General features: G+C 45.8%; 1 protein-coding gene across 2 annotated transcripts in view; it reads left to right on the top strand.

Annotated features, from left to right (window-relative positions):
• The window catches only part of LOC118784265 (glutamate receptor ionotropic, kainate 3), a 115,230-nt gene that overhangs the window by 50,095 nt on the left and 52,635 nt on the right, over window positions 1–12,500 (top strand). The window contains exons 2-6 of one of the 2 annotated variants that reach the window (XM_036538404.1): window positions 3,753–3,926; window positions 5,273–5,530; window positions 6,043–6,224; window positions 7,841–7,894; window positions 11,842–12,015. In XM_036538404.1, coding sequence (XP_036394297.1) covers window positions 3,753–3,926; window positions 5,273–5,530; window positions 6,043–6,224; window positions 7,841–7,894; window positions 11,842–12,015 — 842 coding nt within the window. The remainder of the gene's footprint in view (window positions 1–3,752; window positions 3,927–5,272; window positions 5,531–6,042; window positions 6,225–7,840; window positions 7,895–11,841; window positions 12,016–12,500) is intronic. The other variant, XM_036538405.1, reaches the window with a different exon arrangement.

The following is a 12,500-nucleotide window of genomic DNA, read 5'->3' as shown; positions in this document are numbered from 1 at the left end:
AGCGTTTATTGCCATCTTGTTTAGGAGTGTTTGCAATGGTTAAAAGCCGGGGCTGCCAAACAGGCCTGTGGTGTGCCAAATTAGGAGAGGAGGCGGCAGTAATTAGCGCATTTTTCTGCAGAGGGGTATGACTCCAGAGATTAATTAGGAGTCTTTGTAATGCAGACCGAGAGCAGGGGAACTCGCTAAACTAAACCGATGACTGATGTCCACATGTAAAGACCTCAAATCAAAAGTTGCAATTCAATTTGCAGCTGGCTTTTGTTATTAGCTCTGTTATCGGAAAGAAGGAAAGAAAGAAAGAAAGAGAGAGAGAGAAAAAAAGAAAGAAAGAAAGAGAAAGAAAGAAAGAAAGGAAAAAACACATTGATAACGTTTAGTGCTGGAAATAGCAACACTCATTTTTGATGTAATTAGTATTCAGTATTAATGTGCTTTTATCTGTTTCATGGAGATTCTTGTTCAAAATTGAATGCTTATTCCCCATTTTCTGATGTCGACCAAAAATCCTAATGTATTAAGCCCGGTAATATGCTTATGGCAGAATCCTGAGAGGCTATGCAAATTATTCCCGGATTTTCCGAGGAGCTGGGGGGTGGGGGGGTTCTTGTTTATTGAATTTGTTAAAGTGCTTCCTAGCTATGCACATTTTATCCTCTTAACAGTCAAATTAGTATATACTCCAGCAATTACTTAATGTACTCTAATGAGATTTCCCATGAAACAGCAGGATTCATTTATTTTAATGCGCTTTCTTCTCCTGGAGTTTATGCATCACATCCCTAGAAACAGGGAGCCTGGAGTTATAAATAGTGAAACTCCAGAGTGCAGGTCTCTCTCTCTCCCTCTCTCTCTCTCTCTCTCTCTCTCTCTCTTTCTCTCTCTCTCTCTCTCTCCCTCTCTCTCTCTTTTTCTCTCTCTCTCTCTCTCTCTCTCTCTCCCTCCCTCTAACTCCCTCTCTCTCTCTCTTTCTCTCTCCCTCCCTCTAACTCCTTCTCTCTCTCTCCCTCTAGCTCCCTCCGTCTCTCTCCCTCTCTCTCTCTTTTTCTCCCTCTCTCTCCCTCCCTCTAACTCTCTCTCTCTCTCTCTCTCCCCCCTCCCTTTAACTCCCCCCCTCTCTCTCTCCCTTTAACTCCCTCTCTCTCTCTCTCTCTCCCTCTCTCTCTCTCTCTCTCCCCCCTCCCTCTAACTCCCCCTCTCTCTCTCTCCCTCTAACTCCCTCTCTCTCTCTCTCCCTCTCTCTCTCTCTCTCTCTCTCTCCCTCTCTCTCTCTCCCTTTAACTCCCTCTCTCTCTCTCTCTCTCTCTCCCTCCCTCTCTCCCTCCCTCCCTCTAACTCTCTCTCTCTCTCTCTCTCTCTCTCTTTCTCTCTCTCTCTCTCCCTCCCTCTAACTCCCTCTCTCTCTCTCCCTCTCTCTCTCTCTCTCTCTCTCTCTCTCTCCCCCTCCCTCCCTCTAACTCCCTCTCTCTCTCTCCCTCTCTCTCTCTCTCTCTCTCTCTCTCTCTCCCTCTCTCTCTCTCTCCCTCTCTCTCTCCCTCTCTCTCTCTTTCTCTCGGTTTATCATTCCTGCAAGACTGCAGCGCCACAGGTGATCATCTTGACCTCAGCAACACTCTTTGTGGGCAGGGAGTCTGAAATATTGATGGGAAGTTATCGATTGCGGTTGCATTGCCCAGATGAAGATCCTATCTCATTATTAGCCCGGCTCTCAGGGTTCTCATTTTTATTCTGCTGTCCCTCCACCCCCTGTATTTTACACTTGCATGATGGACGCGGGCTGGACTGAACCGCAAAGCTTCCCGACTTTCACCTCCAAATTTAAAAAACAAATGCATTTTACAGCAGTCATTCTTCCCAGAACATTCTTATATGTTGCACAGCGCGCATATCGTTTCTGCTGTTTCAGGTATTTGTAAATATTTCATTGTGTGTCATCACTCCTCCTGTATTAAATCTTCGGGCAGAGCTCTTTCCACACGCTTGCCCATTGCCTCGAATTACACTGTGTATTTTTTTTTATACGTCCCATGTGGGAGACCCGCACTATGGTTGAATGGAGTCCCGGTTCAGACCTCCTGGCAAGGACCTCGCAGTGGTGATTTCACACCTGAGGGGCCATGCAATCAATATGCAAATTGCTTTGGCCTTAACATTCAGATACAAATGAAGTATCACGTTTTGTCATAACAAGCGCAATACATTTAATGCATTTCATGCCAGTTCACCGGGCCTCAGTACTGTTTGTTATTTAAATAGACGTACAACAGGAAGGAATCCCAAATCCCCCTCCCCTGCAGAATACTGATTTGCAGTATGAATGTCACACACTCTCCCTATTGTCATTGGGCACATTTATTTGTGAATTGAGTGACTCCAATCACCTTGTAGAGATAGGGAGTAAGCCAATTGGAATGTTCTCAGGGCTATTGTTCTCTATGCCAGGGGGGAAAAAATCATGGCAAAAGCAATGAGTGATTTGATTTTTCTTTTCTTTTTTGCCAGTCCTTTCAATCCTTCTAGGCTTGACATGTCATGCCCTTTTAAAAATGTCCATGCTTTTTGGCAATATTTTTCGGCCTGCTTTTGTCCCTCTCCGTCCCTCTCTCTCCGTGGTGTAACTTAACACTTCAGTGCACGCGAACGTGAGGGGTGACCATCCCTGTCTGTGTCTCTGTCTGTCTGTCTGTCAGCAAGCAGCATATGTGGCGAGGTTACGAGTGCCCCTGAACGAAACGCAGTGACACGATTGTCTAAGTGACGGGGAAAAAATGATTCGATTTTGGGGTTGCCACGACAACTGCTCGGGGTGACGGAGTTATGGAGTGTTGGTACTCCGCCGGGTCCCAGGTTAGCTCTGAGACAGAGCTAACTTCCCTTATCCCCATGTGAAACGTGTCTTCTGTGTGTCCAGCCTGTTGGTCATGCCAGCTTGAAAATATCGTTCCGGCAGGTTTTCTATTCTGGAAACAGGCCATATGTAAAGAGTTCTTATAAGTTTTTGTCTGCTTCTGCGGAAATATCTCTATGTCTATCTCTATATCCCCCATCTCTGTGATGCTCCAGGCAGTTAGTTGCACTGACCCTGTTGCCCTGACTCCCAGAGGTCTCAGGGAGGGTATTTGGCTGGGACGAAAAGGTGATCTTCCATCACTCGTCCACATACTGTAGACAAGCCCGACTGTGCTTTTCCAGGGAGAATGTGGGTCGATAGTGTTTGTGTTCCTTGTGTGACACTTGAACAACATGCTTTAATTCCCTTTCGAGGATGCGGTTTGCTTTGGGGCTCCATTAGTGAAACCATGAATCTGGCCTTCATTTCAGGATTCAAAGAAAGAGTGTAGTCACAAGGTTTATACATTTGTTGTTTACAACATAGCAAAAAAAAGGGTTGTACTGTTTCATTTTTCAAAGCACATTTCTTCCTGTGTCATTTCACTGGAGATGCAACAAAACTGATATAGAGTAAAAAAAAAAAAAAAAGAAGAAGAAGTTTGAAGGATGTGCAGGCTAATGGGGCCATTTGCTTTTTTTCCTCCTCTTCACAGTTCCATTAAGATATGGAGGTTCAGAGCAGATCTTTGTATTCAGAGGGCTGCCATTAAACAGAGTGATGGAGCTCTCCTTATTTACCCTGTAGATCCATCGGCAGGTGCAAAGCACACAATCCAGTGGTCCGTCGGTGCTCAGTGCAAACACCCCGGGGGCCCCTGGGAGAGCGCGCGCTGACACTGCCGTCTCTCCTGTTTCTGCAGGAGGGATCTTTGAGCAAACGGACGGTCCCATCCCCGTTGTCAGCGCCGAGGAGCAGGCCTTCAAATTCGCCGTCAATAACATCAACAGAAACAGGACTCTGTTGCCCAACACCACGCTGACCTATGACATTCAGAGGATAAACATCTACGACAGCTTTGAAGCGTCCAGGAAAGGTGAGCCGCGGGAGGGGGGGGGGGGTGTGCGGGCGTTCAGAGGAGGAGTCGCCGATGGCGACAGAGGATGCGCGTGGTTACGGCGATGGGTCCTTTAGCTACGCAGCATGGTTACATTGCAAATACATACCACCCTGAACACACCCGATCTCGTCTAATCTTGGAAGCTAAACAGCATCAGGTCTGATTAGTGCTTGGATGGGAGACCACCTGAATACCAGGTTCTCTAAGTTGGGACAGCAGTATGGGGTAGTGGTAAGGACCAGCTCTTATAACTGAAAAGTTGCTGGTTCAATTCCCTGCTGTTGCACCTTTGGGCAAGGTACTTAACCCACAATTCCCTCAGTAAATATCCAGCTGTATAAATTGATGAAACAGTGACCTATGTAAGTTGCTCTGGATAAGACCATCTGCAAAATGACAGCAGTGTAATGTAATGTAAATACATTCAGATTAAATATGAGGAGGCCTGTCAATATGAGTAAATGTGAAAAAGCCTGGGGTTGTCTGCAGCAGCTCAGCTTTGTAAAAGCAAAATCCACATACCTGACTGTCTGAACCACACCCACTGCAATGACCCAAAACGAGCTTGGGTTGTAGCTACATTAGCATCTGGTGTAATGTGGTGCAACCAAATGCGTAAGGTCTGAACTGACTGCTGACTGAAGAATGTAGTGGTAAAAAAAAAAGAAAGCCACCTTAAGGGACAGGGAAATAAAATGAACTGAATGATACAGCTAGCAAATAGAAGAACACATTTACTGCCAGACATCACAATTGATAGCCTGCTCTGTAGATGGCACAGCATGCTGTGGAGAGGGGTGCATTAGTCCCTGTCCCTCAGAGAGCTGCGTTTGGAAAATGCAGCATACGGATTGTAATCTACACACAGTCATTGTCTGCGAGGTGGATGTCCGATTCAGGGGAACGCACACTCTCAGACTAAGGTGAGAGCTCTTCTTTAGGTTGGTAAGGGTCTCTTGTCCCCGGTCTAAGCCTCTTGGTCACCACTGGCTGGCGTAGAGAATCTTGTACATCCAGTGGATGAGATGTTGGTCTCAGATTCTTATTTGCTGTATAAATGCCACATCATTGTAAGATCTATTTCGGTTTCAGAATTGCATCCTACGCTTGCTCTTTGGTGGGTGTCGGACTTTCGGCCCAAGCGTGGCTGTGAGAACAGCATAGTCTAGGGTAGTGCGAGAGGGAAAAAAACAGAGCCTTTCACACGTAAAAACCCATGTTTCTTCATCGAATTGAAAAATGCGGAGCCCCGATACGCTACATGGCAGATGCTGTCCGTCACACTTTTCTGGAGGTTAACCTGTCCTCTGTCCCTCTTTTAGCCTGTGATCAGCTGTCTCTGGGCGTCGTTGCCATATTCGGCCCTTCGCACAGCTCGTCGTCCAACGCCGTGCAGTCGATCTGCAATGCCCTGGAGGTCCCGCACATCCAGGTCAGGTGGAAACACCACCCCATGGACAACAGGGACACCTTCTACGCCAACCTGTACCCCGACTACTCCTCCCTCAGCTACGCCATTCTGGACCTGGTCCAGTTCCTGAAATGGAAGACGGCCACAGTGGTGTATGACGACAGCACGGGTGAGAGCCGTTGCTCTGCTGGAGATCGCCCCCCCCCCCCCCTTTCTGTCCCTGACTGCTTTAAATGCAGCCTGCGAACCGCCGATGGTAACACGCTGCATTAGAGTCTGAACTGTGTCAAAGCCGTGTCAGCATCCCCTGACCCGCTCTAATACGATTCAGATCTTACACTGCCATTTCCAAGGTTATGAGTGATGTTACTATTAAAAATCAAGAGTTACCATTGGTAACCAAGACGATGTTCTTTGGCTACTGTAAAAAAAAAATATTGTATCTGTAATTCTTGGTGGACAGATAACATCTTTAATTAAGTTGAAGAATTGCATTTTTTCCCCCACAGCAGTGGTAAGAATTAAAAACACAGCCTTTTTAGATACTGTGTGAATAATGAAAAAAAAAAAACATACATAAAAAAGAGCCACCATGCATCGTGCGTTTTGACTGTGTTAGCAGAAGATGTGAATTATATTGTGCTAAGTTAGCATTAGCTCTCTGACGTTTGTTCCCCCAAGGTCTTATTAGACTACAGGAACTGATAATGGCCCCCTCCAGGTACAACATCAGGTTAAAAATCCGGCAGCTCCCACTGGACACCGATGACACGCGGCCCCTCCTTAAAGAAATGAAGCGAGGCCGAGAGTTTCGCATCATCTTCGACTGCAGCCACACCATGGCTGCGCAGATCCTAAAGCAGGTGGGCACTTTGGTCGCACAACTTCATGCGATTTGCAAAGGTCAAAGGTCATTAGGAGGTGAATTTTACCGGCTATTGACAAAAAAAAAAGTCAGGCGCGGTTTATCTTACAAAAAAGGCTTGGAATCATCTTAAGTTTGTCAGAAATTGGGCATTACATAGTCATGTAGTGGTTAAGGAATTATGCTTGTAAGGTGGAGGTTGCGGGTTTGATTTCCAGGGGTGCTGTTGTAACCTTGAGAGAGTTACTTCGGTTGAATTGCTTCAGCAAACATACAGAAGTAAGAACACAGACAGTAGGCCTGGCTAACAGGCTAACAGGCTAACAGGATGCCAGGTGTTTGTCGACTGTAGCTGAGTTTGACTTGCTCTGCCGAACACAGGCACTCTACTGTCAGCTTCCCTTGCCTCTTTTTCTGCATCAGACCACATGGTTTAAGTGCAGCGAAACAGGTTTCGGTCTGGCAACCCCGTTCCTCTGAGACTCAAACCTATGACGCTGTGGTCAGCCAACCCCCCTTTTCACCTGTCACCTGTCTACAAGCTGCCACCCTCCTCTCCCTGACAGCTTCACCGCAGTGCACCTGCCCCCTGTCAGGACAAATCTCTCCAAACGTGGTGGAATAATAGCAAAAAAAAAAAAAAAAGAAAAATGAATAAAAAGTAAGGGCCCTCCCCAGGTGTCCTTCAGACAGCTCCGTGGCTGAAATGCTGGAGCCCCCCAGTGTGTGCATCTCAGCGACGCCTCAGTCTCCCCTGCACTGAAGGGTCTCCATTACCTCTGCTTACAAGAGAGAAAACAGAAATATGTGATGAAACACCAACACAAATACAGAGGAAGTGCATATATGCAAATGGGAAGTCATAAGAGGTGTTTATGGTGTCTGACAAAATAATGTATACCTCCTCATATTTGCCTGTGCACATGAGGCTTTTAAGGTGTCGGGTGGGGGGGTGAGGGGGGGGGGTGGTGGTATCACTAAGAGTGACTTTATCTGTCAGCTTCTCCATTAGGAGAGGAGCGTAAACGGGCGGGGCTCAGTGGCTGGCCTCTTCTCTGTGGTTGGTGGGAGGGGCGGGGGGCGGTCTGGAAAAGCACTACAGCCTATTTACATAACCTTGGGTATTCTTCCCAACAGATGGCACAATTAAAAATGAAACATGGCCGCCATGGGGATAGAGAACATTTGAATGCAGATTGAGTGAAACAATGGGGGTTAGGAGATTACGCCTCACTTTGATTAAAAGACCTTATCGCCAGGGAGATGGAGGAGTCACATGACTCCGGCGATCACACACCATTTCTGTGCAGCGCAGCGAGAGACAAGCAATGGGCTCGCTGTCTGATCAGCCCTTTTTTACCCCCATCTTCTTCAAAGACCCTCTTTTTTTTTTTTAACCGATGAGAGATTTTTTTTTTTTTTGAGACGACAAATGTTGAGTTTGATGAAGCTGTGATTAGCGAGGCCTCTCACGTTCCCTGCCTCTGAACGTCAGCCAGTTGCCTGAGCATCTATCTGCTATCGTTTGTGTCAGATTTTTTGCGTTGTTTTCATTACCCTGCGTGACTTAACGACCTTTTTCCACTGTCTCGTCCTCCCCTCTCTCTTCCGCAGGCACTGGCCATGGGAATGATGACAGAGTACTACCACTACATCTTCACAACTCTGGTAATCTCACAGTCTCATTTGTGTTGGCTGAGCCTCATTTGTTCTCATTGCGGTAGCCTGACGAGCGAGGTTTAATTGCTGATGGGGTTTGGATCGATTCCATCATCATATCTGTTGCGTGTGACAAAAAGGCAACATAATGAAGTTTTCAGTATGCTGTCATAAACGCTTCGCTTCGTTTTTAAAGTTGTCAAGGTCTCTGTAAAAATCTGTTTCCGTTGTGTTTTACCTTCTAAACTGGGAGTCGGTCCATAATTTGATGGACGTCAAAATGCACCTGACAATAATTTATGCCGTGAATTCTTCGGGTTCTTGGCAAGGGAGAAATCGCTGGCTGCGAACCGCCCTTGAAACTGAGCAACAGAGCACCTATTTAACCCAGCATAGTCCAGTTATGAGGGGAATAGTTATTCATTTCATTGTTTTTTTTTCTCTCTTGATTTTCACCAGGTATCACTCTCACAGGTTAAAACACCTGATCACCTGTGCCCATGTACCTGTGCCACCAATGAGGTGTCTCTTGCTCATGCTAGAGACTTTCAGCATTTGGTTATGAATGAATAATCCACCAACGTTATTCAGTTAATATCCAAAGTTTGCATACCTTATTTTCCTCAGACAAACAATGAAAAAACCCTATTTACATGCATTAAGACGGATGCATTTCCTTTGAAGCTTGGTCAGAAATTGCACTCCGATCGCAGAGTTCTGATTGCGTGTTTGTGTTTGTACTGTGGGAGGATGGCAGTGCTCAGACAAAAAGTTGACACTTCATTTTCTTCTCAAAACAAAAGCCAGATACCTCGGATCGGTTGTCGTTGCGCCCACGGCCCCGTTTTGTACCTCGGCCAGCTTTGTTGCGCCTGTCGCTCCCGCAGTTTGAGGGGTGGCCTCTGGACCCCCCCCGCCGTGCCGGAGCGGGGGAGTTGCCGAACTTTTTCTCTTGAAGTGGGTTTGGGCTCGTCACCGGGAGTCCCGTCAGGTGGCTGTGGAGGCTTTGACAATGCTGGGTCTCTTACTGCAGGACACATGGGGAGATAGCTGTGGTTTAATCTGACTGTAGAGTGTCAAATGCAGGCCTGCAGGCAGCGGGGAACCCAGCTGGATGGCTGAGCGCTGGCCCCCAATGATGCTGTTGTGTTTGACTCGACCCCCCCCCCACATACATTTTCATTGGACTGCGCTAGTGGGACAAATTCAGCTGTATTGCTCGTGGAAGTAATCATATAAAGAGTTATATAATAATTTTATATATACAATTATAATATAGTAAATAAATAAGTATTATATATTATTTATTATTTATGTATCCTCACTGTATTAATATATTACTCATGTGAGTAATGTATGAATGCATAGTCAGTGGCATTTCCCACTTGCCTGTTTGATTCCCCCCCCTGAGTATGATCTGAGTATGTCTGTATAAATTACACTTAAAAAAATGTTATACATATGTCCAGACGTGAATGCAGAATCTGTACAACATGCACCTGTGAATTGGTTTATTAACTGTTTGGAAATGTTGTTTATTAAATAAAACTTCTCCAGACCTTCATTATGCATATGTACCACCTTCATTAGCATAGCACTACTGCTTTATAAAACATTAATTCACGCATAGCCAACAGTCAAACTACCCTCAAGCAGTGGAAGCTAAGAGGAAGAGAGTTTGGTTAGTACTTGGATTGAAAATATCGTAGGATAAGCCATTTCCTGTTAGCGGTGGGGTTTAATGACCAGTAGGGGGCAGTCTTCCTTGCAGATCATATATACACATCATCCCATAGCAATGATGGGATAATTATTAAAGTGTATGAAGTTATGTTTTATATAAGATGTGACCAGCTGTTTTTGTTGTTAATTTTGGGATGCCTTTAATACTAGTTTGATGAATGATTAAAATGCAGATGCAGTTATTTTCCTCCTTCTAAAAGGGAAAGTATTTTAATATAAATTGAATTTAAACTACAGTCAGTGGAAAGGACAATACCCTTCAATCGTGAGTGGAGAAGATTTAAGAAGACTGTAACTTCATGCCTGGCATTCTCTGTGCACTGACACGGACGCGAATCACCCGACCCCCCCCCCCCCCCCCCCTTACAAAAGATTTAGTGTTAATGTTATTATTTTGTCATCCTGGATGGAAAAATGGGCAGAGTTATTAGAGCATTAAAAGTCAACAGCAGAGAGTCAGAGGGTAATAGCTGGCTTCTCTTGTGAAATTACCCTGTCCGAGCCCCTGGCTCCTCACCCAGCAAAGAGATTCCGCAGAGCAGACGTTAATGCACAAAAGAAATCCCGGGAAATGCTCAGAGAATTCGGAGGGGTTGACAAATGTCCTGTTTACCTCCTGCATTCCTTAGTTTCACAGCAAAAAGAAAAAATAGTCAGAGGGCACAGACGATGCTCACAATGAGAAGGTAGTCATTACACCATGTTTCCAAGAGCAACTTCATCCGCTACGGTTGTGCAAGTTTGCATTTTTATGTCATTTATTCATTTGGCAGACGCTCTTATCCAGAGCTACTTACAGGAAGCGCATTCAATAGGGTGAAGCAATTAGCTGCACAGATACTGGGTCATTAGTGCCAGCTTTGAAGTATACGGCCATTGTGGGAAACATTGCCACAAGGGGAGTTAGTGCAGTCGGAGGGTGCACAACCTTAAACCTTAAAGTTAAACTTAAATGAACAGAGTGCAGACTGTTTTAGATGGGATGGGTTTGACTGAATACTGCCAAGTCTCCAATGGGGAGGTGGGAGGTGGGAAACATAATTGCGTGATCATATTAAGAGGAAAAACTGGAAAGCGAGCAATTAATTTCCAGGTCTCTGTATTTTACCGGAACCGTGCCATTACTAGTAACCCGGGGGTAACTAGGTTTGCAGTGTCAGTACCTACCAGGGGTTTTTCAGATGGTGCGGTTCCATTAAGAAAATAACACAGTAGTTTAAAACAATTCCTGCACAGTGGTGGATAGGAACAAAAAGCTTCATTTTGTTGTATCTGGGGGCAAACTCCTCTTCAGCGTGTGTCAATGTGTGTACCCATCGCGCCAGCCCTCCGGGGCATCAATGAAATAGTCTATTATGTTCCCACTGAATATGTCGGGAAAGTCCCTCTAGTCAGTTTCAAATGGAGTGCATGTCGACATGTGGCTTTGCAGGCAAACTGGCGCTGACACGTTGCAAATTACGGTGTGTGTTTGTGTATTAAACAGGAGAGCACCCCCAAAAATGGCATTGCGTTATTCTTTTGCTTTCGCAAACGACTTACACGCCTCCAGTTTTATCTCACGCGTAGAACTGCCGATTGTGTGGAGCACTCCGGGTAAAGGAGTTTGCTGAGGGGCACAGCTGTTCTCTACCCGGGGTCTGGGTCTATGTTTAACAGTCCCCATGGTCTGACAGTGTGACCTCTGACCTCTGCAGTGCTGCAATGAGGTTATGCATTTGCGTGTCTCAGCCGAGAACGTTTGACTTGAACCTAATATTCCGGGCTTTATACCTGTCCTGCAACAAAGAGTCAGTTGCGACCAGAAGTAAAGACACTTTGTTGGATCATCCGTTGTATTTAGCATCAGCTGGCAGCTTCCCTGAAGGATCAATATGCTGCCCACATTGTGTCGGATAATCCCCCTTTTTTTATCGCTGCCTTTTTTTCGGGTGGACGGCCGATTCAATCCCGTGGTTAAAACAGACTTAGAGCCGAGCTCATGGGTCTGTTTTGATTTCATAGACCGTGGACACAATGCTTGAGATACCTGATCCCCTGTGCTCGGCTGCTCTGCGCTCAGTATTATCCTCTTTCCTTTCTCTCTCTCTCCCTCTCTCTCCCTCTCCGTCTGCCTCCCCTTTCTCTGGGAACACAAAGAGCCCCGCAGTTTCCCTGTCTGTGACAATGAAGCGGTATTCCCGCCTGCTAAATGAGATCCTTTCTCTCCGAAGGACCTCTTTGCGCTTGACCTGGAGCCGTACCGCTACTGTGGGGTGAATATGACCGGCTTCCGAATCCTGAATGTCGACAACCCCCAGGTGGCGTCCATCGTAGACAAGTGGTCAATGGAGAGGCTCCAGGCCTCTCCCAAGCCTGAGTCTGGTCTCCTCGATGGAGTCATGACGGTATGACAACTGTTTCCCTTTTTAATTTTATTGTATTGTTTTTTTTATTTTATTCTGGCATACCTATGAGCAGTTCAGTTGCATTGCCATACTGCAAAAAAGACATGGTAGCTTCAGAGTCAGTTCAGATTCAATGCCAAATCAATGTCAAGTCCATTCAGTCATGGATGGACAGACATACTTAAGGGATTTATTATGTATTTTTCCAGGTGAACACAGAGCCCAGCAGGCCCTCTCAGATCAGCTTAAATCCAATTTCCACAAATCCCATCACTGATTTCCCAATACATGGTTTAATATAATCAGAGCAGAGCCACTCCATACAGGCCCGCCATATGAATATTTTATTGCTAGCTGCGTTTGCCTTTGTTTGTTTATGTGTTAATGTATTTGAATGAGGTTCAAACACTCCCCCTCAGTGGAATCTCCAAGGTCTAATTATGTATGTGTAAAACAGTCGGTTTCTAAGCCAAGAGCCTTTGGCT

The sequence above is a fragment of the Megalops cyprinoides genome, chromosome 10 (genome assembly GCF_013368585.1).
Source record: "Megalops cyprinoides isolate fMegCyp1 chromosome 10, fMegCyp1.pri, whole genome shotgun sequence".
NCBI classification, from domain to species: Eukaryota; Metazoa; Chordata; class Actinopteri; order Elopiformes; family Megalopidae; genus Megalops; species Megalops cyprinoides.
The sequence above is the reverse complement of the archived record's forward strand: the minus strand, read 5'-3'. Positions and strand labels throughout refer to the sequence as shown.